This window comes from Podarcis muralis, chromosome 13, assembly GCF_964188315.1.
Source record: "Podarcis muralis chromosome 13, rPodMur119.hap1.1, whole genome shotgun sequence".
Classification (NCBI taxonomy): Eukaryota; Metazoa; Chordata; class Lepidosauria; order Squamata; family Lacertidae; genus Podarcis; species Podarcis muralis.
The window spans coordinates 2,164,458-2,191,654 of NC_135667.1; the positions used below are offsets into that span (position 1 = coordinate 2,164,458).

Consider the following 27,197-nt stretch of genomic DNA (forward strand, 5'->3'; position numbering starts at 1 on the left):
TCAAAAGCATTAATTCTTCAGCGATCAGCCTTCTTTATGGTTCAGCTCTCACTTCCATACATCACTACTGGGAAAACCATGGCTTTAACTATACGGACCTTTGTTGGCAAGGTGACGTCTCTACTTCTCAAGATGCTGTCTAGGCTTGTCATTGCCCTTCTCCCAAGAAGCAGGCGTCTTTTAATTTCGTGGCTGCTGTCACCATCTGCAGTGATCATGGAGCCCAAGAAAGTAAAAGTCTGGTACCTCGCTTCATTTAAAGATTTTCAGAGACTCTGAGGCTAAAGATTTCATGAGAAGAGAAGACTCCCTGGAAAAGACCCTGATGTTGGGAAAGATGGAGGGCACAAGGAGAAGGGGACGACGGAGGACGAGATGGTGGGACAGTGTTCTCAAAGCTACCAGCATGAGTTTGACCAAACTGCGGGAGGCAGTGGAAGACAGGAGTGTCTGGCGTGCTCTGGTCCAGGGGGTCACGAACTAAACGACTTAGGGGGTCACAAAGAGTCGGACACGACTAATCAACAACACATGGTCATCGTGTTGCCTAGACATTGCTGAAGCTCCTGTCACGAGACACCCCTGCAGCTCTCGGTTTGGAGAACGGCACCTACTTTCTCAAATCATACAGGACATCCTTTTGCCCTGAACTGGGGGAAGCAGAGGTTGTAGAAGGAGCCTGCTTCGAAGAGAGCAAGCTCCCTCCAATGGACCCATTGTTGTGCCTGCAGCTCCTCCCTCGTCAGAGACCCTGCCCGGCCATAGTAGTGAGGGTCAAGGACCAGGAGGTGGTGGCGCCCTTCCGGGCTGGAGCAGACCCCCAGCAGCCCCTTGGAAGAGTTGTCCCTGTCGCCCCCCATCATGACGGGCCCCCCGCCTCCCTGGAAATGAGCATGCAGAGCCTCCAGCTCCCTCTCCAGCTCCCGCCCGTGGGGAACGTGGACCACCTTGCCCGGCACGCTGTAAAAGTGGTCCAGGCACAAGGCTGCTTCTACGGTGCCAATCCAGTCCCGGGAGCCGGCAAAGGAGGTGGGCTTGTCTCCTATCTCCACCAGAGCGTTTTGGATCTCCTGCAGGGAAGGGACTGGGCGGGGAAGGGTTTTTTCGACACTCGGCGGCAGCCAAGAACACACGGTCTGGAGGGTGCGGTACCCGCAGCCCCAACCACGGTCGTCCACACCGTCACAGCCGTAGTGGTAGTAGCGGTAGGAGCCGGAGACGAGGGTCAGGCGGTGAGGAGGAGGGTCCGGGAGAGGAAGCCCCAGGTGGACGTCGGAGAGTAAGGGCATCCTCTGCAGGAGAGAGGAGAGGCAGGCCTGCAGGGGACAAAGAGAGAAGGAATCATTATTCATTGTAATTATTTTTGGTTGGTTAGACCGTGGTGCTGGCAGTGCCAAGGCTGCAGGTTCGATCCTTGTAAGAGGCAGCTACACGTATTCCTGCACTGCAGGGGGTTGCGCTAAATGAACCTCAGGGTCTCTTCCAAATCTATGACTCCATCATTCTCCCGGCCAACCTCACAAGGTTGTTGCAGTGATCCATGAAGGGGCCTCGTTTATGAGCAGGGTATAAATAAATAATTATTATATAATAAAGACTTGACGTTTTCATCCCCCCAAAAAGTTTTTGATTCGAATTTCCATTGAAATGAGGCTGTAGTTTAATATTTTAATGTTGTATTTTAAACTTGTTTTTAAGTTGTATTTCAGTCAATTTGTTTTTATACCTGGTGTTAGCCGCCCTGAGCCCGGTCTTGGCTGGGGAGGGCGGGGTATAAATAAAATTTATTATTATTATTATTATTAGACTCACCCTCCAGAAAATCCAGCTTTCCTTGGTCTCTAGGTCTAGTCCTCCATCACCATAGAGACGGGGGCTGCAAATCCTTTCTATCCGACTCCTAGAGCGGCCCCGAGCTCTTCCCGTATTTATAAAGCCCAACAGAAGGGGACTTGATGCACTCTATGATGAAGGCCGGGAAGCGGGCAAAGGGTGACGACGCAACGGAACATCCGCTTCCGGAAATCTCCTGCCCAACTTCGAAGGCGTGGCGGCCATCTTAGGTAAGGTTACGATGACATTCCGATTGCTCTTCCGCAGTAATATGGCCGGCATCCGGAAGTGAGGTAAGGATAAACTTCCGGCTAACTCCCCCAAAGGAAAGGGCGCGGTGGAAATGATATTTAAATTTTAATACCTATAGAAAAGCTTAAAATCCCGACGCCAACACGTAATTGGCCATTGGGGGTAAGCGGTAAGCTGCCATTGGCCCGGTTGCTCTGGGTGGGTGGGTAGGTGCGTGCCGCTCTAGGCGTTGGCATCTCCATGCTGAAACGCCCTCTGTGCGTTGCACCCACGAGATAGGAAAAGGGTAGAGGCGCCATTCAAGTGCCAAAGGCGGGAACCCATTGGCTTACTAGTTGTCTTTAGAGAAGCAATGGAGAAACCCAAGATTTCATTATATCCGAGACATTATAGCCAAACAACAACAACAACAGAAAAGGTGGCAACTAAGAGAGAAGTCCTCATATCTCTAATTCAACTCTTGATTTATTTCATGTGGAAAACACGACTTAAAAAATAATAATTCTGCCCTGCAAATCCCTTGTATTATAAAGAGTAGTCCATCTGTAAAACAAGAAAATCCTTAATAAAAAATATTTAAAAATAATAATAATAATAAAGATTAGTCCATCTCAAATAAATTAAGGGGGGAAATGCAGCGTAGATCTAATTAGTAAAGTAATTTGATTACACGTTAAATATAAGATTCTGTATCCTGTTTGTATAATATATTGCATTTTGAAAAAAACTATCGGGGGTTGGACTAGATGACCGCTGGGGTTCCCTTCCAACTCTACAACTCCGTGATAATAGGAATCCTGAAATACTGTTTGAGAAGGGACGGGGTCAGGTTTGATCCATGTTATTTTTATAATGCCGGTTGGCATGGAAGTGAAAAAAAGGAGTGAAAAGGATCCAAGGGTGGAAAACGTTTCTCTGTCCCCTCTTTCTCCATGTCATGCATTATTTCATAAATTTCTATAATGCCACCTCTTCCTCGACTTTTCTCTAAACCGAAAAGCCAAAACACTGCAATCTTTCTTCATAGGGGAGCTGCTCCAGCCTTTTGATCATTTTTGTTATGTACTGAGTTGAATAGGATCCAGAATGCAGCCGTCTGATTGGTCCTAGAATAGGATTCAGAATGCAGCAGTCTGATAGGTCCACAGGAGCCACCCAATCCAGCTCCAGGTGGAAGTGAATCTGCAACCTGATTGGCCTACAGGAGAATCCCGGAACTAGCCAATCACATGGGGCCCATTGTGTAAATAATGTATATAAAGCAGACATTCTGGGGGAACTTCCATTCCTCCTCACCACTATGAGCTGAATAAAGAGCATGAAATCCACTCTCGACTCCGAGTATATTTCACCTGGGAAGAGGGATTGGCTATTAAACCACTCTGGGAATCGTAGCTCTGGGGTGGAAATGTGGGGGGCGGGCGCCTCCACACAGTCCTTGGCACCCTTAAGAAGCCAAAGCTCCCAGAATATATTTCAATTCTGGTGGTCATTTGCCGAACTTTTTCCAACCCTACAATATCCTTTTTGAGGTGAGGCGACCAGAAGTGCACACAGGACTCCAAATGCGGCCACACACCAGATTTCTATAATGGCACTATGGTATCAGCAGATTTATTTTCACTCCCTTTCTTCCTAGCAACCCCTAGCATGGAATTTGCATTTTTCACAGCCGCCACACTCTGGGTCGACATCATCAAACCGTCTGTTGCGACCCCAAAGTCTTGCTCCTGGTCCATCACCCCCGGATCAGACCCACTTTGGAGAAGAGGCGTCCCCAAAGACCTCATCCCCCCCAAAAAAAACCCCACACACAACAACGCGCCATCTGTTCTTGCACTTTCACTTTTATTGCAGCGGTCACTAAAAAGTAGAAATCACCCCACTTCTCCTCTCCCCCCTCAAGCCCTGTTAGTGTTAGTACCCAAAAGCACATATTTAGCCCCCAAAAGGGGGACCACAAACACCCCCACCCCAGTGGCTGTCCAGCTAAAGAGGCACAAAAAAATAAAACATTTAAGTCGGCCAGTAAACAATTAGTAGAAGCACCTTTGGGGCAACGAGGGTGTTAGGAAATATTTGGGGAGTCCTGATTTAGGAACAACTCGTTTTAAAAATAGCCTGTTCTCTATGGTTAGCTGGGTTAATGGCAGGGATGGGGGAGACGGACCCCCCTGTCTGGGGAATGTAATGAACGAAGCTCATCTTCCACTCAACACAGTCGAAAGCCTTTTCTAACTTACAGCATCCTCCAGAGGTTTTGGATTACAGCTCCTGGCTGGAGATATACTACAAAATATTCGGGGGGGGGGCGCCAGGTTGGGGGAAGGTGAGGAATGACTTTTAAAACGGGGAGGGCAAACAAAGCAATATGGCAGCTATCAAAGGGAATGAGGGAATGAGGGAAGTATCCTCAGGGTCTAGATTCATGTGTAAGGAAGAAGTTTCACCTTCGTCCTGAAAGGGACATGGCCTCTAAAACGATGGCAGGGGACCACCCTTCCAGTAGTCTGGGTCGCGGGGCTGACCTAGTGTCCTAGAGAGACCCCTTAACACACATACACACCCACACATTCAAACGATGCCTTGTGGAAGTCGGAAAAGTGTCAAGTAACTTCTGTGTTCGGGTCTCGGGCCACACTCGCACCGGGCAGCTAAAAACACAAAAAACCCCACTTTAAACAGTCATGGGTTCCCCCAAAGAACTCTGGGAGCTGTAGTTTTTTTTAAGGGTGCTGAGAGCTGTTGATCTCCCTCTCCCAGGGCTACAACTCCCAGAGTTCCCTGGGAAGAGGGGCCGATTGTTAAAACTGAAGCTCGTGTGTGTGTGTGTGTGTGTGTGTGTGTGTGTGTGTGTGTGTAATAGGGGGTTTCCCAACAACTCCCTTAACAAACTGCAGATTCCAGGATTCTTCCGGGGAAGCCATACCTGTTTAAAGTGATATCACCGCGGTTTAAATGGTGCGAATGTGGCCCCAGAGTCAAGGTAGCATGCGCTGAACAAGTGGACTGGGGGCCCAATCCACCGTTTCTAATTTCAGGAGTAAGGCTACAAACTGAAGGAGCAAATCTTCGAGCCAAGCAGCAAAAAGGCCACCCTATTGCTAGTGTTGGGGCACTGCCTTCGTTTTCCCTGAGGAGGAGGTGTCTGTGTGGGAGAAGAATCCATGGCAAACCAGTCTGTGCGTCTCATATGAATCCTGATGGAGCAGTTTGCAAAGGACAGGTTGCAAGGGAAATATATACGTGCAAGAACTGCCCTGTCTACCAGATTCTGATGGTCCAAGGCCTCTGCTACATGTTGCGGCTATGAAGGCATTCCCGAACCGTGTGTGTCTGTGCAGGGGAGCCCCTCTCCTTAAAAACATAAAAAGCAGCAGCCCCCGCCCAACCTCTCTCTTCGCCCCCTTCAAGCTTGCTGGGCCTTCACTCAAGACTCCCAAAATCTACCCGGGACTTGCAAGGTCCTCTCTGCCCCTTCCCAAAGGCACCTCTCCAAAACCACCAGGGCAAATTTTCTCACCACTCACTTCACTCTCGAGAGACAAGGCACCTTATTTCTTTTGTAAAAAAAAACAGAAACAGAAACAAAACCACCTAGAATTTCCACCCCTCTGCCCCCGCCAAACCCCAGGTCCTCCTCAGAGCTCCGTACAGGTGACGGGCGTCAGGCCGTGGATGAGCAGAGTGGGCCCCAGGTCTGTGGTCAGGATCGCCAGCTGCTCCAGGTAGCGCTCGTACTGCGAGGTGTCGGCCGGGGGGCGCGGGAGGTAGAGGAAGCGCACGGCCGTCTGCCCCCCTTGCTTCAAGAGCAGGTCGTTGACGGAGGCCAAATACTCGTCGGTCACCTGGAAGGTGGCGGCGTTCAGGTAGGTCTCTCTCGCCGGTTTCTCGGCCCCGGAGGGAAGGTCCGACCTCTCGGGGTCCCCCTGGGGCCCCGCGGCATGCTGGGGGTGGCCGTGGAGGGCCACCACCTGGTCCCATGTGACGATCTTGATGGTGGCCTTGATCCTCAGCTTGGTCAAGAGCTCCCTCAGCTTCTCCTCCTTGCTGACCCAACCCACGTCTCCCGACTCCACGCAGAGGAAGATGCGGAGCCTCGCGGCCTTCCAGGAGCTGACCATGGTGAGGATGCAGGCCATCTGCAGGAGGAAGAGGCTGCAGATGTCCACGTAGGTGGGCGAGTTGGGGCGCAGGAGGTTGAGGGGCCACACGTCGATGTAGCGGCCCTCGAAGCGCCGCTTGGAAGAGGTCGACGAAGACGAGGGCGGCAGGTCCTTCTCCAGCAGGTGGAAGTAGCGCGCCAGGCAGACGTTCTTGTGCATCTTCACCGCGTCGGAGATGATGGCCACGTACTCGGAGGGTCTCAAGGCCCGCTGGCTCTCCGCCTCCCTCACCGGCGGGAAGTGGGCCTGGAGGGCCGGAAGGTCCACGCCGAACTCGTCGTTCTCCCGCGCTTGGCTGAAGGCCGGGTCTTGCAGGAAGTAATCCTCCGGGACGCAGTCGTCGTAGAAGCCGAGGACCAAAGTGTTGGGTTTCATCCCTCCTGCGGAGGAAAAGGCACACACACGCAAGCAAAGTAATGTCAATTTGGTGGGCTTGGGAGACAAGACACCTCGCCAGGTTCAAAGATGGAGGGGAAAAGATGGAGCAGAGCAGAGGTTATATTTTCTGAGAATCCTCCGGAAAAACAATCTCTCAAAGGAGCTGTTTGATGACATTTTACCACTGTACTGTGGAGAGTGTATTAACTTATGGTCTGTGTGTGTGGTTTGGGAGCGGCACGGTCAGGGGAAAAGCCAATGCTGTCCAGGGTTGTAAAGACTGAGGAGAGAATAATTGGGTGCGCTCTTCCCACCCTGGATCAAATCTATGCTTCCAGGTGCCGTAAGAAAGCGGCAGAGATAGCGCAGGATAGTGCTCACCCCGGAAATGATCTCTCTCAGCTTCTGCCTTCTGGAAGAAGGTCCAGGGTTATTAAGACTAGGACTAGCTGCCTGAGAAACAGTTTCTACCCAAAGGCGATTTTGGTTTTAAACGCAATGTAAGGTAGTCTCTGTGGGAGTATATTGTATTAATTATTTAATTATTATTAATTATTCAGTATTCCTGAAGGAGTGTCTCCACCCCCATCATCCAGCCTGGACACTGAGGTCCAGCTCCGAGGGCCTTCTGGTGGTTCCCTCCCTGCAAGAAGCAAGGTTGCAGGGAACCAGGCAGAGGGCCTTCTCAGTGGTGGCACCCGCCCTCTCATCAGATGTCCAGGAAATAAAAAGCTACCTGACTTTTAGAAGACATCTGAAGGCAGCCCTGTTTAGGGAAGTTTTTAATGTTTGATGTTTTATTCTGATTTTAGTGTTCTGTTGGAAGTCATCCAGACTGTCTGGGGAAACCCAGCCAGATGGGCGGGATATTATTATTATTATTATTATTATTATTATTATTATTATTATTATTATTATTATTATTATTATGTGGTTCTGCAGGTGAGTAGACTAGAGACCCAGGTCATCCTGGGGCTTCTCTCTCTCTCTCTCTCTCTCTGCCCCTCCCTTCCTCACCCAAGCCAGTGATCCGGAGGAGGTGCTGTGTCCCTTGGCGGACCGAAGGCGAGAGGGTGAGGTCGACGAACGCCTTGATGCTCAGCTTGTCCACTAGGCTCAGCCAGAAATTGTAGTGGGCTTGGATGGGGTCGGAGGGCATCGTGTCTGCAGAGGGAAAATCACAAAAGGCAGGCAGTAAGTTATCAACAGGAGGGAGACGGAAGAGAAGAGAATGGAGCCAGTTAGAGGCAGCAAGGCCTCTGAAGGACCAGGTGCGCAGCCTGGGAGTCGTTTTGGACTCACCGCTGTCCATGGAGGCGCAGGTCAGTTCTGTGTCCAGGGCAGCTGTCTACCAGCTCCATCTGGTGCGCAGGATGAGACCCTCCCTGCCCGCAGACTGTTCTGGCCAGAGTGGTGCATGCTCTGGTTATCTCCCGCTTGGACTACTGCCATGTGCTCCACGTGGGGCTACCTTTGAAGGTGACCCGGAAACTACAACTAATCCAGAATGCGGCCGCTAGACTGGTGACTGGGAGACCACGTAACACCAGTCCTGAAAAACCTACATTGGCTCCCAGTACGTTTCCGAGCACAATTCAAAGCATTGGTGCTGAACTTTAAAGCCTTAAACAGTCTCAGCCCAGTAGACCTGAAGGAGCATCTCCAACCCCATCGTTCAGCCCGGACACGGAGGTCCAGCTCCGAGGGCCTTCTGGCGGTTCCCTCCCTGAGAGAAGCGAGGTTGCAGGGAACCAGGCAGAGGGCCTTCTCGGTGGTGGCACCTGCCCTCTCATCAGATTTCAAGGAAATAAACAGCTACCTGACTTTTAGAAGACACCTGAAGGCAGCCCCGTTTAGGGAATTTTTTAATGTCTGATGTTTCATTGTGTTTTTTAGTATTATTATTATAAATCTACAATGCCTAGCATGCCACAGGTCCTTCACTGAGGCTCTATGCCTGTAGGGCAACTGGGGGCCGGATTCACAGAACCGCAGCGCTGAGCAAGCGTAGGACCAGCTTTTCCTTGCCGTTGGTTTGGGGAGCGGTCTGGACGTCTGCCCTCCGGGTGTCCCTCTTACCCAGGTCCCCGATCTCCACGTGCCCCAGGACAAAGAGGCCCCCTTTCTTGAGGTGGTTGATGAATTTCATGAGCTGGGAGCTGCCCCGGGGGTTGGCCACCATAAGGAGGATTTGGGGCCGCCAGAATTTGACGTGGTCCTTCCGTATGTCGAGGAGGAGCAGATACTTCCGGACCTGTTTCGGTGGAAAAGGGGGAAAGTGAGAAGGTGGAGGGGTAGCCGTCGAGTTGTGGAGGACAGCTCCCTGATAATAATAATAAAAAATGATAATAAAATTTTATTTATATCCCGCCCTCCCCAGCCAAAGCTCCCAACAGAGCAGTTTAACCACCAATCTGTCTCCCCCAGGGAATTGTCGTTCTGCGAGGGGAATAATAGGGGGTCTCAGCCCTCAGCACCCTTAATGAAGCAGTGCTCCCAGAATCCTTTGGGGGAAGCCATGGTTGTTCAAAGGGGCACCATAGCGCTTTCTGTGAGGGGAATAAAGGGGTCTCTCCTCAGAAATCTCAGCACTCTGAACCATAGCTGTCAACGTTTCACTTTTTTTAAGGGAAATTCCCTTATTCCGAATAGGATTCCTTGCAAGAAAAGGGAAAAGTTGACAGCTATGCTCTGAACAAGCCACAGCTCCCAGAATCCTTTGGGGGAAGCCATGACTGTTCAAACTAGTATTATAGTGTGCTCTGTGAGGGGAAGAAGGGGGTCTCCTCACAACTCTCGGCTCCCTTCACAAACTTCAGCTCCCAGAATCCTTTGGGGGAAGCCATGGTTGTTCAAAGGGGCACCATAGTGCTCTCTGTGAGGGGAATAAAAGGGTCTCCTCAGAAATCTCAGCGCCTCTAACAAGCCACAGCTCCCAGAATCCTTTAGGGGAAGCCATGACTGTTCAAACTAGCATTATAGTGTGCTCTGTGAGGGGAAGAAGGGGGTCTCCTCACAACTCTCGGCTCCCTTCACAAGCTACAGCTCCCAGAATCCTTTGGGGGAAGCCATGACTGTTTAAAGTGGTATACTGTAGTACGCTTTTGTGAGGGGAATAGCGGGTCTCCTCACAACGTTCAGCATCTTTAACAAAGTACAGCTCCCAGAATACTTTGTGGGACGCCATGACCATTTAAAGTGGTATCACAGTGAGCTCTGTGATGGGACTAGGGGTCTCTTCCTTTAGGGGAAGCCATGACTGTTCAAAGGAGCATCATAGTCCTCTCTGTGAGGGGAATATAGGGATCTCCTCAGAAATCTCAGCAATCTGAACAAGTCACAGCTCCCAGAATCCTTTGGGAGAAGCCATGACTGTTCAATGGGGCACCATAGTGCTCTCTGTGAGGGGAATAAGGGGGTCTCCTCACAACTCTCAGCTCCCTTCACAAACTTCAGTTCCCAGAATCCTTTGAGGGAAGCCATGACTGCCTAGATGTATCCAGGGCTTCTTTTTCACACGGAACTTGCCGGAAATCAGTTCTGGCCCCTCTCATGTAGGCGCCATTGCCATCCTTGAGAGAACAAGGGAGGTGTTCTTGGCAAGTTCCAGCGCCTCTTTTTTTCTAGAAAAACAGCACTATATAGTGCTCTGTGTGAGGGGAATAAAGGGGTCTCCTCAGAAATCTCAGCACTCTGGACAAGCCACAGCTCCCAGAATCCTTTGGGGGAAGCCATGACAGTTTAAATCGGTGCCTTAGTGTTTTAGGTGCACCGGGCGAATGTGGCTACTTGCCACTGCTCCCTCCAGAAGGTCTCATGTTCAACCCCCAGCATCGCCAAGTGAGGATCAGGAAGGGCCTGTGTCTGAGACCCACAGAGCCGCTGCTGCCAGTCTGTGCAGACAGCACTGAAGGAGGCGGGCCTGTGTTCTGACTCAGTGCAAGGCAGCTCCCTCTGCCCCCGAATTAATTTATTTTGATTGCATTTATTTATTTTGATTGCATTTATTTTTATTTCTTGCATTTCTATCTCCAAGGAGCTCAAGATGGCATGCTAAGTTCCCTCCACACCCCAATTTCCTCCTCACACCAACCCTGTGAGGTGGGCTAGGCTGAGTGTCTGGCCTCCCAGGTCACGCCCAGTGAGCTTTATGGCGGAATTTGAACCCTCATCTCTCCCAGATCCTAGACTGAAACTCTAACCGCTATGCAACACCACCACCACTGGCTATTGGGCAGAGCAGTTGCTCCGCATACAGAAGGCCCATGATGGCATCTCAAGTCTTAAAAACGAGTAAACTTGAGCCAGGTAACAGGTGACAGAGCAAAATCTCTGCAACGGTTATGGGCTAGAGGCAGCAACGTGTGCTGGGAGTTTAGACTGTCCGCAGGTGTAAGGAGGGTACCTGGTGGAAGATGAGGGCCTGGCTGATGTAGCCCCAGGAGGAAGCGGCGGAGCGCAGGTGGATGAAGCCCAGGAGCAGCAGCATGAGCCCCAGGCTGCCAGAGGCGCCAGCCGCACTGATCAGGAACATCATCACCAGGCAGGAGACGATGCCCAGGAGGCAGGTGTGCCACGAAAACACCTGGAAGGTGGGGCTGGGGGAGGGGGGGAAAGAGGGGAGGCAGACAGGGGGTGCGCTCAGTACAGAGTCTGACAGTGAGGATGGGGACGCTCAAATGTGGCCCCCCCACACCTCCCCATCTGGCCCTCAGTGATATATCCTCCTTACCCTAGCCACGCCCCTTCCTCGGCTATGCCCTCTCTGCCCTGGCCACACCCATCCCTTAGCCACGCCCCTCTCCACCTAGGCCACTCCTCTCCCTCAAACACACCCCTTCCAGACAAGGCCACACCCCTTCCTCAGCCACACCCTCAACATCCAGGCCACACCCCTCTCTGCTCTGGCCCCACCCCTCTCTACCTAGGCCACTCCTCTCCCTCAAACACACCCCTTTCAACACAGGCCACACCCCTTTCTCAGCCACATCTTCTCCACCCAGGCCACACCCATCTCCACCTAGGCCACACCCTCAACACTAGGCCCCACCCCTCTCCAACTAGGCCACTCCCTCCCTCAACCACAACCCTTTCAGCACAGGCCACACCCCTTTCTCAGCCACATATTCTCCACCCAGGCCACACCCATCTCCACCTAAGCCACACCCTCAACACAAGGCCCCCCTCTTCACCTAGGCCACTCCCCTCCCTCAACCACACCCTTTTCAGCACAGGCCACACCCCTTTCTCAGCTGCATCTTCTCCACCCAGGCCACACCCATCTCCACCTAGGCTAAACCCTCAACACAAGGCCCCACCCCTCTCCACCTAGGCCACTCCCTCAACCGCACCCCTTTCAGCACAGGCCACACCCCTTTCTCAGCCACATCTTCTCCACCCAGGCCCCACCCATCTCCACCTAGGCCACACCCTCAACACTAGGCCCCACCCCTCTCCAACTAGGCCACTCCCTCCCTCAACCACAACCCTTTCAGCACAGGCCACACCCCTTTCTCAGCCACATCTTCACCCAGGCCCCACCCACCTCCACCTAGGCCACACCCTCAACACTAGGCCACTCCCCTCCCTCAACCACACCCCTTTTCAGCACAGGCCACACCCCTTTCTCAGCCACACTCTCAACACCCAGGCCACACCCCTCTCTGCTCCTACTTTGCACACCTGGCCTTGAACTGCAATGATGCCTCTCGCTTGCCTGAACAGGGAAGAGTGCGCAAGCGTGTCTGTTACAAAGGTCAAAATGCACACCCATTGCCCTGCCCTCTGGCCCCTCCCACCACCGGAATATCCCTCCCCCCCCAAATGTAGTGCGTCCCTCCGGCAGAAGCAGGACCCCCAACTCAGGTTCCGACTGCGGGTTCAGAGCAGCGTATCCGTCAGAAAGGACGACTTGCTGCCTCGCCCCTCCCCTCTCCCCAAAGCGGCCCGGCTCCACCCCCTCCCGGGACACCACACCCACCGGAAATTGGGCGCGGAGGCCCACTCCAGCGCCAAGCAGGCCAGGTCCACGGCGGCATAGGCCACAAGGTAGAAGACGGTGACGATGCTGGCGATGGTGTTCAGCTTCCCGACGAAGAGGACCAGCTGGGAGAGACACCGAGCGGAAAAAGAGTCAGCGAGGGGGCTCCAGCTATGGGGCAGGAAACCCTGTCCTGGCTCTGGCACTGCCCGTGCCCCCTTCCTGGCATCACTTATTGGGGTTCACTGGGTCCTCGGGACCAATTTATTCTTTTATCGTTTGCTGTGAGTCCCGCTCACGGCTTTCCCACTGGAAAGGACGCTGGACTAGGTGGGCCACTGGCCTGATCCAGAATGCTATTATTATTATTATTATTATTATTATTATTATTATTATTATTATTATTGTTATTATTTATTAATTTTGTATACCGCCCTGTACCCGCAGGTCTCTTACGCTCTTACAACTGCGAGCCGGCAAAAGGCAGGATAAAAATGATCCTATCATACCAGTCAATCTCTGGAGCCACCCATGTTTGGGAAAGTTTTTAACGTTTGATGTGTTATCATGTTTTTATAATAACCTTGGGTTAAGTACTTAATCCGTTCCGGAGGTCCATACTTAACCTGAAACTGTTCTTAACCTGAAGCACCACTTTAGCTAACGGGGCCTCCTGCTGCTACCGCGCCGCCGGAGCACAATTTCTGTTCTTCTCTTGAAGCAAACTTCTTATCCTGAAGCACTATTTCTGGGTTAGCAGAGTCTGTAACCTGAAGCGTATGTAACCCAAGGTACCACTGTATTCTGCTGGGAGCTGCCCAGAGCGGCTGGGAAAACCCAGCCAGATGGGTGAGGTATAAATAATAAATTATTATAATATTATTATTGATATCCAGTTGATTTGGACTACAGCTCCCAAGAAACCTGATGGGAACTGTAGTCCACACCACCTGGAAGGCTCCAGGTTAGTTTATATATTTTTAATCCTTTGCTCAAAGGCCACCTCACTCTATAACTCTATAACAGCTAGGACCGCTGCTCCCCTGTCTTGCCCTTCAGCATCTATGCCAGGGGTCAGCAGGGGGCTGGCCCACTGTCCCTCAGACCTTGTGGTGGGCCGGACTATATTTTGGGGGGAAAATAAAAATGAACAAATTCCTATGCCCCACAAATAACCCAGAGATGCATTTTAAATACAGTGGTGCCTCGCAAGACGAAATTAATTCGTTCCGCAAGTTTTTTCTTCTTGCGAGTTTTTCGTCTTGCGAAGCACGGTTTCCCATAGGAATGCATTGAAAATCAATCAATGCGTTCCTATGGAAACTGCCTTCAGACCAGGTCCGGGGACAGTCTGTCCCCCGACCTCTTCTGAAGGCGGGGGGGGGGGGGGACAAGGGCTTTTCTTCCCACCCCCAGCATTTAAAAAAAACCCGGGACAGCGGAGGACTTCTCCGTTGTCCAGGGCGATTTAAAAGCCCCCGGGAAGGCAGGCAGGGGGGAGCAAAGACTTTTGCCCCCCGCCGGCCTTCAGAAGAGGTCCAGGACCTCTTCTGAAGGCCGGCAGGGGGCAAAAGTCTTTGCTCACCCCCCCCGCCTGCCTTCAAAAGCCGTCCGGGATAGCGGGAAGCGCTTCCCTGCTATCCCGGACCGCTTTTAAAATGCTGGCGGTGGGGAGCAAAGCCTTTCGGCCCCCGCCGGCCTTCCTGGACATCTTCTGAAGGCCGGAGGGGGGGGGAAGGTAAAAACATACTGATTCCCAGACTGCGGGCCGGATTTAGAAGGCAATTGGGCCATATCCGGCCCCCAGGCCTGAGTTTGCCTACCCATGATCTATGCCCTTCCGTTTTCTCATTTTCCGATGTTGGCAGGGACAGAGCAGCTCTGAGGTTCCCCTGAGCGGCACAGGGTGGAAGGCGAAGGAGGAAAAGAGGAGAACGTACCTGCACAAGCGCCCAGGTGTAGAGGACGGCCACCCACGGGTTGCCCCCTTTGGAAACAATCTTCGCCGGAGCCAGGACGATTCCTGTCGTGAAAAGGCAACAATGGGATCTTCGGCGAGGGAAGGCGGGCTTGGGGAGACGAGGCAGGGAACGCCTGTGGATCCTCTCCAGATGTTTCTGGACTGCCAACTCCCCTCAGCCACCACGGCCAACGGGCAGGGACGACGGTGGGAGTTGTAGCGCCCGGTGGGAGTTGTAGCGCAGCGGCACCCGGAGAGCTATGGGTCCCCCCTACACTCATGTAAAGGGATTTTTCTGGAGTGGAAGGACTCACCAAACAGGTCGTCCTTTGCCAGGGCGTGGAGGATCCGCGACGCGCCAATGAGGTTGCTCATTGATGCCGAGAGCGACGCAGAGTAGATGCCGATCAACACAAAGGGGGGCCATACATTGATAGCCCGGAAGAAGCCATAGTCCCCCTTCAGCAGAGCCCTGCAGGGTAGTCCAATACGTAAGAACACAAGAGCAGAACTGGCGCCGTTGCAAGTGCCACACAATGCCCATTCCGCCTTTGTAAGAAATCAAACTTTCACCTAGACTTTGGAACTCCCTGCCTATTGACACCAGGCTAGTGCCTTCACTGTATTGATCACAGTGCAGCTCACAACATAAAAATATAAAATGAGAATGCAAAATTCACAATAGAACACAAAGAAAACGATATCCCACCCACTCACAAACACACCTAAAATGCCATGGTTGAAGGGGAACATTTTTGCCTGGCGCCTAAAGATATATAATGAAGCTGCCAGCTGAACCACCCCGGGGAGAGAATTCCACAAATGGGGAGCCACCACAGAAAAGGCCCCTTCTTTTGTTGCCACCCCCCTGGACCTCTTGGGAGGGGGGGAAGGAAGGAGGGCCTCGGAAGATGATCTCAGGGTCCGGGTCGGTTCATATGGGGAGAGGCGGTCCTTGAGGTATTGCGGCCCTGAGCCATTTAAGGCTTTTTAGGTCAAAACCAGCACTTTGAAACCTAATTGGCCGGCAGTGCAGTTGGGACAGGAATTTCTTCCTATATATGTAGAAATGAAGGGTGTCGTCACGCTCTGCAGTTGACATGAGGCCATGCCAACTGCAGTGCGAGGAACCTCAGGCAGGCCCAAGCGAGCTGTTTAATGGGGAGGGAGGACAGGTTCTGTGAAGCTCTTCCCAGTCCTGAAAAGGGGTGGGGCTTGGGGAAGGGAGGGGCTTGGGGTGAGCTGTGCGGGAGATAGGGAAGGGGGTCAGTAAGGTGTAAAGGGAGGGGGGATTTATCATTTGTTGGAGGGTAAAGAGATATTAGCGGGACCTGCCCCTAGCAAAACATTTATTTGCTTTATTTCATTTCATAAAGTCCATACGCCGCTCGATCGTTGAAACCCATCGAAGCCAGTTTGCAAATAAACTACCACCCACCTCTCACAGGTGAAGCTGGTCATGAAGAAGAGGAGGAAATAGATGACAAAAGTGTAGACCACAGCAATGATGGTCCCTTTAGGGATGGAGCTGCTGGCGTTTTTTAGTTCCCCTGTTTTTAAAAGAAGAGAGGTGAAAACAGCTGCCGCTTTAATGCAAGTTGGGATTTTGGTTTTGCATTCCCCACCCCTCTCGTTTTTGTCATATATTGGAAATTAACAAAACTACGTTTTAAAAAATGACTCTCCCTGCAAAATGGGCGCAGGGTCCCAAGCGCCCAGCCACGAGAAAGGAGTGCATGCGCCCCCGAAACCCACCTCCTGCTGCCCCCTCGCCCCGGCCCACCCTCCAAAAACCTCACCTGACATGTTGGACCCGGCCATGATGCCCGTGCAGCCGTTGAACATGACAGCGAAGACGGTGGCGAAGGACATGATGTTGTTGGTGGTGTAATCGCGAGAGTACATGGCTGCGGAGGGAGAGAAGCGTGTTCGTAGGAGACACACACACAATGTATGCGCCCGCATAACTGCTTCGATCAGCGAGACTGGCACTTTCGCTTGTGCCAAACAATGCCCTCACCGCATCTGCAAGAACCTGGGCATTTAGTGTGGCAGCAATGACACTTTGGAACTCCCTGCCCATTGATATCAGTCTGGCACCTTCGCTGCATTCCTTTCCTACCTGCCCGCAGACTGTCTCGCATGCTCTGGTTATCTCCCGCTTGGACTACTGCAATGCACTCTATGTGGGGCTACCTTTGAAGGCGACCCGGAAACTGCAATTAATCCAGAATGCGGCAGCTAGACGGGGGACTGGGAGACCACATAACACCAGTCTTGAAAGACCTACATTGGCTCCTAGGATGTTTCTGAGCACAATTCAAAGTGTTGGTGGTGACCTTGAAAGCCCTAAATGGCCTCGGTCCATTAGACCTGAAGGAGCGTCTCCACCCCCATCGTTCTGCCCAGACACTGAGGTCCAGCTCCGAGGGCCTTCTGGCGGTTCCCTCCCTGCAAGATGTGAGGTTACAGGGAACCAGGCACAGGGCCTTCTCAGTGGTGGCGCCCGCCCTGTGGAACGCCCTCCCAGCAGATGTCAAGGAAATAAACAACTATCCGACTTTTAGAAGACATCTGAAGACAGCCCTGCTTAGGGAAGTTTTTAATGGCTGATGTTTTAATGTATTTTTAATCTTTTGTTGGAAGCCGCCCAGAGTGGCCCAGCCAGATGGAAGGGGTATGTATGAATGTATGTATGTATGTATGTATGTATGTATGTATGTATAAATAAATAAATAAATAAAAATAAAAATAATCCTTTTGGCATCTGTGGAAGGCATTCCGCCTGCCCAGTTGCTCAGAAAGTTTGCAGGAGTTTCTGTTTGTTTCCTTTTGGCTTTTAGCTCTCTGTACGTACGCCCGGTTGGCGAAGTTCTGCTCTGGGCGCCCTCCCTCCCTCGGTCGTTCTGCACACACCACAGCCTTACCATACATGTTGTCCCTGAGCGTGGAGACGTTGAACCCGGTGAAGGAGGCGTTGAAGCTGTGGTTCCCGTCCCGGGAGACCACGATCTCCCGAGGCGACACGGCGAAGAAGCTGGCGAAGATGGTGATGAGGACAGCGTTGACCACCAGGAAGATGAAGAAGGCCGCCCGGGAGTAGATGTGGGACCCCACCAGGCAGACCAGGAGGCAGACCAGAAGGACGACCGAGCCGTAGAGGAAGCTGTACAGGTAGCCCTGGGGGAGAGCCTTCGCCCCGGGAGGGTCGGATCCGTCTGCAGGCGTTGGGGAAGGGAGGCAGGAAAGTTAGGAATCACAGAACTGTGAATTTGTAAGGGATCCCCAAAGGTCATACAGTCCAACCCCCTGCGATGCAGGAATTTGAGCTGATAATCTCGTCGTTTTGTTCTTTCGTAAACGGCTTCGAGGTCGTTTCTCTCCCCCCGCCAATCAAGCCGAATATAAATTGCACGACATAAATACTGTAGTTTTCGTTCTATAAGACGCACTTTTCCCCTCCTAAAAAAGTAAGGGGAAATGTGTGTGCGTCCCTCTTGCTGTTCTAGCTTCTGGCTTAGCCGTGCGAAGCCTCTTCAGGGCACGGGGAGCCTCTGGGCAAAAGCCTGGGGTAGCCGCGCTCCCTTTAAAGAGCTGCGCGGAGCGTGTGTGCGGCTCTCGGGGGCTTCTCCCTCCTTGGGGAAAGCCTGCAAGCGCCGCACACACGCTCCTCCTCGCAGCTCGTGAAAGGGAGCCCTGAGCAGAGCCTGGGGTGCATACAGTCTCTGCTCAGCGCTCCCTTTAAATAATATTTTTTCCCTTCCATTCCCCCTCTAAAAACTACGCACATCTTATGGTCAGTTGCGTCTTATGGAGCGAAAAATACGGTAAACACCCCTCGCTTGTCTTGACACCCACCTGCTCCAAAGTCGTCCAGAATGGCTTCCACCAGCCCAAGGACATAGACGCCGCAAGCGCAGACGTTGGCCAGGTAGAACATGAGCCCGATGCTGCCGCCGAATTCGGGGCCCAGGGTCCGACTGATCATGACTGAAAGCGGCCGGGTTGGGGGGAGAAGGTTGTCAGTTAAGGCCAAGTTTCGAAAGAGGAGAAGTTGAGAAACCGCCACCCTCCCAAACTCACGGAGGATGAGCGTAGCTGTGGAGCCTCCATGTACAAGGGAAGTCCACCTCCAATTACCAGGCGGCATGGAGCAGGAACTAGCGAGGGCCGACTCCATTCGGGCCACAATTCAAGGGCCTCTTTCTGGGATGGTCAGAGTTGGAGCAAGTTCAGGGGGGGGGGCAGAAAGAACAGGACTTTGATCGTAGTCCCAAGAGTTTCAGAGCAACATGCACCACCTTCGGGAGCTGGGAAAAAGCTTGCCAGTTCTTTAAATCCTTGCGGGATCAGGCCCATCTACTCCAGAATCCTGTTCTCACAGATAAGTGGAGGCAGAGCGTAGAGCAGGCTTCCTCAACCTCGGCCCTCCAGATGTTTTGGGACTACAACTCCCATCATCCCTAGCTAACAGGACCAGTGGTCAGGGATGATGGGAATTGTAGTCTCAAAACAATCTGGAGGGCCGAGTTTGCCTGGCATAGAGAAATCCTGGCCAGCAGCCACCGACAGCCCTTCTCCTCCTCCATGAATTCACCCAATCCTAAAGCCGTCCAGGTTGGTGGCCATTGCTGCCTCCTGTGGCAGGGAGTTCCATAGTTTAACTGTGTGCCGCGTGAATAGATGAAAAAAACAAAAGAGGCATGTAAATGGGTAAAAGTGATGGTAATTGCAGCCAGGCAGGTTATAGCGAGTAATTGGGAAAATGCAGAAGAGCTAGGGGTGAAACAATGGAGGAAAAAACTGAATAAGATTATAGTTTTAGAATACCTGACTGTGAAGATACATAGAATGAAAGGGCTTAAGGCCAGTGAGAAAGAGGAGGATTGGTTTGAGAAGATACTGAATTATTTGGGCAGGTTTGAACAATTTGGGGCAATTAAAATGTTAAAAAGTTAAATAAACCTTGTGGAGGGAGGAGTGTTAAGGTTTATAGAAGTGTACATATGGTTGATCTGAATATGATATTATTGAATATGTATATTATTGAATATTTATACCCAATGTATCAGCTGCCTGTGGGGTTTCACTGCTTGTGTTTTGGTACTTGGTAAAAAAAAATATTATTATTTTTTGCTTCCTCCCACGGGTGGCGCTGTGGGTAAAAGCCTCAGCGCCTAGGACTTGCCGATCGAAAGGTCGGCGGTTCGAATCCCCGCGGCGGGGTGCGCTCCCATCCTTCGGTCCCAGCGCCTGCCAACCTAGCAGTTCGAAAGCACCTTCGGGTGCAAGTAGATAAATAGGGACCGCTTACCAGCGGGAAGGTAAACGGCATTCCGTGTGCTGCACTGGCTCGCCAGAGCAGCTTCGTCACGCTGGCCACGTGACCCGGAAATGTCTGCGGACAGCGCTGGCCCCCGGCCTCTAGAGTGAGATGAGCGCACAACCCTAGAGTCTGGCAAGACTGGCCCGTATGGGCAGGGGTACCTTTACCTTTACCTTACCCGCCCACTCTCCCCCCTTGCTCCATCCAAGAGCAACCAAAGTGCGTCGAATTCCCCCCCCCCCAAAAAAAGGATACAGTAAGCCCCGCCTGCCTGGACCGCTCCATTGGTGGAGATGGCGCAGACGGACAGGACGGTCAAGGAAATGATGACATAGGCCACCACCAACATAAGGAGAGACTGCAGGAAGCCTGCGTGGCCGATGACAAACCCTGCGTGGAGACACAGATCAAGGTCAGGTTTGGGGGTTTTTTTATAAAAGGGGGGGTGCAGAGAAGGACAGCCGCCTTGGTGCCTCTCGAACCCAGAGCCCGACTCACCCACACGCATGAAGACCACGATGCTGAACATGGAGAGGACCGTGGGGACGATGACCCCGAAGAACGTCGACAGCTGCCGGGCCGGGTCATGGTGGGAGCCCCCCGTGGCTGACCCCGCCACCCCCACCACCAGGGGGGCCTCTTCCTGGCCGCCCCCCGGCATCTCGCACTCGCTAGAGACCCGGAAGAGCCGGTAGCTGAGCAGAGGGGAGCTCTCTGTAGACATGGCCTGGGGGGGCCGCAAGCTCCCCGCTTTATCTAGGGGGGCAGAAAACAGGAAGAATGGGGAGAAAGAGAGATATATATATTAGCTGCAGCAGTTGTAACCATCAGCTCCAATCGCTGGATCAGACGAATGGCCCATCTTATTATTATTTTTTAATATCATTTTTATTAAGTTTTCCATATTTTATTACATTTCAGTATCAAAAAATAACTTAAGACATTGCTTAAATAAAGCTTCGACCTCCTTCCTTCCCTCTAACAGACTTCCATATCTCATTAGCAATTTCTCCACGTTCCTAAATTCACTTTTTTACCTTAAATCAATCTTTTAACAATCGCCTACTTCTAAGTAAATCAGCTCCTTAATTTCCCATTACCAAACATTTCAGCTTAAACCTACAAACTTATTCAGCTGTTTGCAATTTTCTTTCATATAGAGTATAAATTTGCCCCGGTCCTTTTGGAACAAATCATCACAGCCATTCCGAATCTTCCCCGTCAGCTTCGCCAGCTCCACGTATTCGACCATCTTTACTTGCCAATCTTCCAATGTGGGGAGTTCTTGGTGCTTCCATTTCTGGGCCAGGAGTTAGGGGTTGAATACATGAACAAATTTACATCTTTCATTTGGATTTCCTCAATTAACCCCAACAGGAAAGCCTCTGGTTTTTTGCAGAAATTACACTTAAATATCTTTTTCAATTCATTATATATGGTATCCCAAAAGGCTTTAAACTTGGAACATGTCCACCACATATGCAAGAAACTTCTTGCCAATGGCCCATCTTAGTCCAGCATCCTGTTGTCACATTAGCCAACCAGATGTACATTACAGTGGTACCTTGGTTCCCCAAAGCCAAAAACCCAGAAGTTCCGTTTTTCAAAAACCGGACGTCCGATGCGGCTGTCGGCTATTGTTTCCTGGGCGCCTGCACCCATCTGAAGCCGCGCCTTGGTTTTCAAACATTTCGGAAGTCAAGCGGACTCCCGGGACGGATTAATTCTGGCGCTTTTGTTTTCGCTGTTTATTTTGCGCTTTTGTTTTTGAGGCTTTTCTGGTTATTTTGTCTTTTGCGACTGTGTGGAACCCAGTTCGGCTACCAATTGATTGATTGTGTGTGACTGCGGAAATGGATAAAAGCCCCCCAACCAAACGATGACTATCATCCGCGCAGGTAAGGAAAAAATAATAATTTTAATTTCTGTCATCTACAATGTTGCCTTGTTTATTTTATAGCACAGTACACCGATTATTGCTTTCAGTTTAGGGATCAATGGTCTCACTAGAAAGTAAAATTCACGTTGCACTGCTGTTTTCAAAAGTCTGGAACGGATTAATCGGTACAGCATGAGACTCTTAATCTCAGGGACATGGGTTCGAGTTCCGGGTTGGGCAATCCTAAGATTCTATGGATCTGAGGCCAAGAGCCCTCTGCTCCACCGCGAATTTGCCAAACCCCATTTTAAAGCCATGCAGGTCAGTGGCCAACCCTGATTCCGTCCTGTGGGAGTGAGTTCCATAGGTTAACTCTGCATGCCAGGCAGGAGCTCTGCCCCTGAACTACACAGGCCCGTTCCTCAAGGAAAGGTGTGTTGGGGGGGGTAGGTGCTGGAACAGGGAGGGTCCCTAGGGGGCTGGGGAGGACTGCTGGGCCCCACAACCCACTGGCATGGAAGCAAGCTCTCTTCGTGGATCCTCTTTGGGACCATTCAGCGGTGAGCACAGAATCATAGCTTTGTTGTTGAGGGTCCCCCAAAGGTCATCCAGCCCAGCCCACCCCCCGCAAAGCAGAAATCGCAGCTGAAGAACCCTTGACAGGCGGCCGTCTGACCTTTGAGGAAGGGGAGTCCACCACCTTCGGAATAAGGAATTCGGTGCATGCTCAGAGGAGCCCATGTGTCTATTGTTGCACAACCAGGACAAAAAGAAGTTATTATTATTATTTGTTCAATTGATAAAGGGACCCCTGAGCGGTAGGTCCAGTCGTGGCCGACTCCGGGGTTGCGGCGCTCATCTCGCTTTATTGACCATGGGAGCCGGCGTACGGCTTGCAGGTCATGTGGCCAGCAGGACTAAGCCGCTTCTGGCGAACCAAAGCAGCGCATGGAAACGCTGTTCACCTTCCTGCCGGAGTGTTACCTATTTATCTGCTTGCACTGGTGTGCTTTCGAACTGCTAGGTTGGCAATTGATCATACACCGCCCTTTATCCAAAGATCCCAATATGAAGAATGTAGTTTATGCAGCATAACAACGAATAGCATAACATAGGGTATAATAATAAAATAGTCATAATAACAGTGGGTTAAATTTTTTTAAGGAGGGTGGGGAGAGGGGCGTTCAGCCAACCGCCGTTAAAAAAACGATACGAGGGAGGACAGGAAAACCGGGTAATAATTTGTAACACCCCCCCCCCCAAAAAAAGAAATGTGCTAAAAAGCATCCATGACTCTAGATCAGGAGTGGTCCCCTCCTAAACTCCTGGGATTCCCCCCGTTAATCTCCTGGGATTCCGGTTTACCAAGCTGGGGGGGGGGGGTGGAGATTTGGGAAGGGCATCCTGAGAGCAGAGATTTTCCCATCAAGCCAAGGGGCGCAGCGGGGCCCCTTCTCAGCCCCAGGGGTGATGCTGAGACGGGGACCCGATCCTCACAGGGACCCAGGAGTCCGAGCCAGCCTCAGCTCTCCCTCCCAGCCCTTCTCCTCCCCGCCCCCTCTCTCCCGAAGAACCCAGGCGTCCTGGCTCCATCCCCCGGGGGTGGGTGGGGCCCCCGCTTCCTTGCAACCCCACCCCCCACCCCGGAGGGACCCAGGCGTCCTGGCCCCCCCGCCTGGCACCGACCTGGCCGCGTCCTTTGCAGCAGCCCCGGGAGGCGACATGGAGCTTGGGCCGGACCGGCTCCAGCGCCGGGCGGGTCACGGGCTCTTCATGTGACCGGCCCGGCCCGGCTTCCTCCTCCTCCTCCTGCCGGGATGCGATTGCATCCGCCGCCGCCGCCGTGAGCTCAGATCCTGCCCGGGAGGAGCCTCGGCTGGCCGGCGAGGAAAAGGAGGAGGAGGAGGAGGAAGGCGGAGGCAGCTGCAACCCACCCCTCAAAAAAAGAAAAAGGCCAGGCAGGCTTGACACGCGTCGACCCACTAACCCGGATCCGCGTCACCCACCGTTCTCACGTTACGCGTGTTCCCGGGAGGCCATGGGGCGCCGCGCCTCTTGCCTCCCCGGGACAAAGGAAAGGGCTTGCCTTCCCGGGCTGCCCTGTGTAGGCACAGCAACCGGATTTCTTGCAAGGGCAGACACGTGTCTTTAGAGTTGGGTGGGGACGGGCGGGTTGCGTGGCTGGAAAAAGCCGGCCCTGGGGCTGGTTCTCTGCCTACCCAGGGCGGGTGTTTGCGTGTTCGCCTTCTTCCTAACATTTGTCACCCGGGACCTGAGTCTCTGGCAACAGAGATTTCTTTCAAGAGTGTTTTTGCTAAATTTTATCCATTATAACCCAAATAGTCAAATGCATAAAAACTATTTTATTTTTTTATTGAGTTTTCATTTTAAATACACCAACACCAACAAACAAACGGCTCTATGGAGCATAAAGGAGGATAAATGTAAAAAGACTTGATGTTTTTGTTTGTAGGCAAATGCATAAAAACTAAACCGAACTAGGGTTGTCGTAGGCTGTTGACATTCACAAGAAATATATATATATATACTGTATAAAGCTGGTTATCCGGATATTTGTGATAAAATACAGGCAGGTAAGTGGGGGGAAACAGATGTATTTTTAAAGGGGAGGGGAGGATATTCCTCCAGGGCTCTGCTCCCCCCCTAACCCCCCCCCCCACAAAAAAACCTTTCTTGGTTAAAGGGGCGTCAAGGTCCTGCTCAAGGTTTTCCTTCCCCAAAGGAGCCTTTCACTTCCCTCTCCAGAGTTGCGCCATTTGACCGCATTCTATCGCTTGCAGAGATTACGGCCATTAGTGGGTGTTTCCACATGGAAACTGATGTGTGATTCACTTAAAGGTTGATAGCCGTAATAAGATAGCCAGCAGCACTTGGATCCTTAATAACGGGACCCCTGAACCACTTAATATTTTAATGTCTCAATATTTTAATGTTATATTTTAATTTTGTTTTTAAGTTGTAATCATTCAGCTTGTTTTTATTATTGCTTGGAAGCCGCTCTGAGCCCGGCCTTGGCTGGGGAGGGCGGGGTATAAATAAAAATTATTATTATTATTATTATTATTATTATTATTATTATTATTATTATTATTAACTCAGCCTCTCCCCCACCCCCCAACCTGGTGCCTTCCAGGTGTTTAGGACTACAATTCACAGCATGCTCAGTTAGTTCAAAATGCACCAAAAGGTATACAGTATACGGAATGGAAACTATTCAAAGAATATCTAAAATCGTACTGTATGAACAATAAGACACTGGCAGAAATAGAGTGATACTGGTAAGCAAGAAATGCATAAAATATAATATTGGATATATACACAAAACAAAATAATATGAATCTGTGCAAGGAATACAGATAATATAAGTAGTATAATGAGAATTATTGGAAGTTATATATTTTAATTTGTCATGTAAGTGTAATATATCGTATTTGTTAATGTCTGTTGATCTTTTCTTACTTTATTGTTTCTATTCATTTGTAGTGATTTTTTTTCTTTTGTATGTTATGTAATTCATGTATATTTATGTGAAAATTAATAAAATTTATGTGAAAATTAATAAAATAAAACTAAAATAAAACTAAACTAAAATAAAATAAATAAAAACAAAAAATACGAAATGCACCTAGAGATCCAGGAAGTTGCTTCCGCAGCCATTATGGGAAGGTGTTTTTTCGATGGACTGTGGACACTATGAGTCATGAGGGTGGGGAGAGGGAGAGAGTGTGAATTCAGCAGCGCTTAGTTTGTCAATGTTGTTAATATTGCTTTCTGGATTATGAGTGCTGTAATGCTTTGTGGGTTTTACAACAGGACTTTTCTTGTGGTTGTACTGTTTATGTTTTAAGTTGTTTTGTTTGTAGAGTTTTGCAGAAGGTGGTTGTTTATACTGATGATTTATTAATTGTTTTATATAATTTACGTCGCAGTCGTGATGTGCTACTATGTTGTCGTTTATTGGACGTAAGCCGCTTTGTGACTTCTCGTGAGCGGCGCCGGAATATAAGAAATGAATGAAATGTAATCAAGGAGGAAGTAAAGAACCTTTTAATGAGGGTGAAAGAGGAGAGCGCAAAATATGGTCTGAAGCTCAACATCAAAAAAATGAAGATCGTGGCCACTGGTCCCATCACCTCCTGGCAAATAGAAGGGGAAGAAATGGAGGCAGTGAGAGATTTTACTTTCTTGGGCTCCATGATCACTGCAGATGGTGACAGCAGCCACGAAATTAAAAGACGCCTGCTCCTTGGGAGAAAAGCAATGACAAACCTAGACAGCATCTTAAAAAGCAGAGACATCACCTTGCCAACAAAGGTCCGTATGGTTAAAGCTCTGGTTTTCCCAGCAGTGATGTATGGAAGTGAGAGCTGGACCATAAAGAAGGCTGATGGCCGAAGAATGGATGCTTTTGAATTCTGGTGCTGGAGGAGACTCTGGAGAGTCCCATGGACTGCAAGAAGATCAAACCTCTCCATTCTGAAGGAAATCAGCCCTGAGTGCTCACTGGAATGACAGATCCTGAAGCTGAGGCTCCAAGACTTTGGCCACCTCATGAGAAGAGAAGACTCCCTGGAAAAGACCCTGATGCTGGGAAAGATGGAGGGCGCAAGGAGAAGGGGACGGCAGAGGACGAGATGGTGGGACAGTGTTCTCGAAGCTGCCAGCATGAGTTTGACCAAACTGCGGGAGGCAGTGGAAGACAGGAGGGCCCGGCGTGCTCTGGTTCAGGGGGTCATGAAGAGGCGGACACGACTAAACGACTAAACAACAACCACAGACACACTCCTCCATTGTGCACATGACAGAATTTAAAAACGAAAAAGTGCCTTAGCCCCAGCCAAAACCACTTAAATTAGCCTCTCCCCCAACCTGGTGCCCTCTGTTTTTGAACTACAACTCCCACCAGCCCTCAGGCTAGGGGAGGTGACACTACACACAGCATCAAATCTACCAGGAAGATATTATTCATCGGGGGGGGGGGGTTGCAGGGGCACGCAGGAATGTGTGTTTATCCATCGAGCATGCAGAGATTTCCACTGTGCATGCAAGCAAAACCCCCATTGAAAGCGGGTGTGATGGATTCATCGCCCTGTTGCATGGATTCGTTTGCAGCCCTGTTGGCGTCCGTTGCATAGCTGATCAGCAAGAGATTGTGCGCCTCCTGCAGGCCAGGCCCGCTGCAGCCTTCCACACCCCTTGGCTTGCAATGCGGTTGCCTTGGCCAAGGTTATCAATCCAGTGCGATAAGAGCCAAGCCACAGGCAGGCCCAATTGCCCCACGGATAAGATACCGCGATAACCCAGTGGCCTTGCTAACAGCCCTTCGAGATAACTGCACCGGGCGTCCGACTCTGCAGGATAATGCATTCTGCAGATTAATGAAAGGGAGAAGGGGAGAATTT

The 27,197-nt window shown here is 51.1% G+C and overlaps 2 protein-coding genes across 4 annotated transcripts; both read right to left on the reverse strand.

The window, feature by feature from the left end:
* Positions 1-214: 214 nt before the first annotated feature.
* On the reverse strand, positions 215-1,890 carry UFSP1 (UFM1 specific peptidase 1). Its single transcript, XM_028703990.2, has 2 exons — positions 1,813-1,890; positions 215-1,316 (listed from the first exon to the last, which is right to left on the reverse strand). Exon 2 carries the CDS (start codon positions 1,287-1,289, stop codon positions 624-626), a length of 666 nt encoding a protein of 221 aa, XP_028559823.2. The 5' UTR covers positions 1,290-1,316; positions 1,813-1,890; the 3' UTR covers positions 215-623.
* A 2,024-nt stretch (positions 1,891-3,914) lies between these two features.
* SLC12A9 (solute carrier family 12 member 9) lies at positions 3,915-24,047 on the reverse strand. 3 transcript variants are annotated; one of them, XM_077916775.1, is made up of 14 exons: positions 23,762-24,047; positions 20,394-20,651; positions 20,151-20,285; positions 18,428-18,559; positions 17,497-17,787; positions 16,369-16,476; positions 16,008-16,119; positions 14,884-15,041; positions 14,550-14,632; positions 12,610-12,734; positions 11,035-11,227; positions 8,709-8,883; positions 7,647-7,793; positions 3,915-6,631 (listed from the first exon to the last, which is right to left on the reverse strand). In XM_077916775.1, exons 1-14 carry the CDS (start codon positions 24,030-24,032, stop codon positions 5,727-5,729), a joined length of 3,093 nt encoding a protein of 1,030 aa, XP_077772901.1. In that variant the 5' UTR covers positions 24,033-24,047; the 3' UTR covers positions 3,915-5,726. The 3 variants fall into 3 exon arrangements, with proteins under 3 accessions (XP_077772901.1, XP_028607589.2, XP_077772902.1); XM_028751756.2 differs by having other exon boundaries at positions 23,781-23,892; XM_077916776.1 differs by lacking the exon at positions 23,762-24,047 and adding an exon at positions 23,461-23,657.
* Between the last annotated feature and the right edge of the window lie 3,150 nt (positions 24,048-27,197).

What these genes read in the sequence shown, in the direction of transcription:
- SLC12A9 (XM_077916775.1), bottom strand. Translation starts at nt 24,032, where the DNA reads ATGTTAGGAAGAAGGCGAACACGCAAACACCCGCCCTGGGTAGGCAGA. An exon ending in GGCAAAGGACGACCTGTTTG is followed by an intron (nt 14,633 to 14,883) that starts GTGAGTCCTTCC and finishes TTTTCACGACAG; the next exon opens with GAATCGTCCTGGCTCCGGCG. An exon ending in CCTCCGGATCACTGGCTTGG is followed by an intron (nt 6,632 to 7,646) that starts GTGAGGAAGGGA and finishes TTTCCTCCGCAG; the next exon opens with GAGGGATGAAACCCAACACT.
- UFSP1 (XM_028703990.2), bottom strand. Translation starts at nt 1,289, where the DNA reads ATGCCCTTACTCTCCGACGTCCACCTGGGGCTTCCTCTCCCGGACCCT.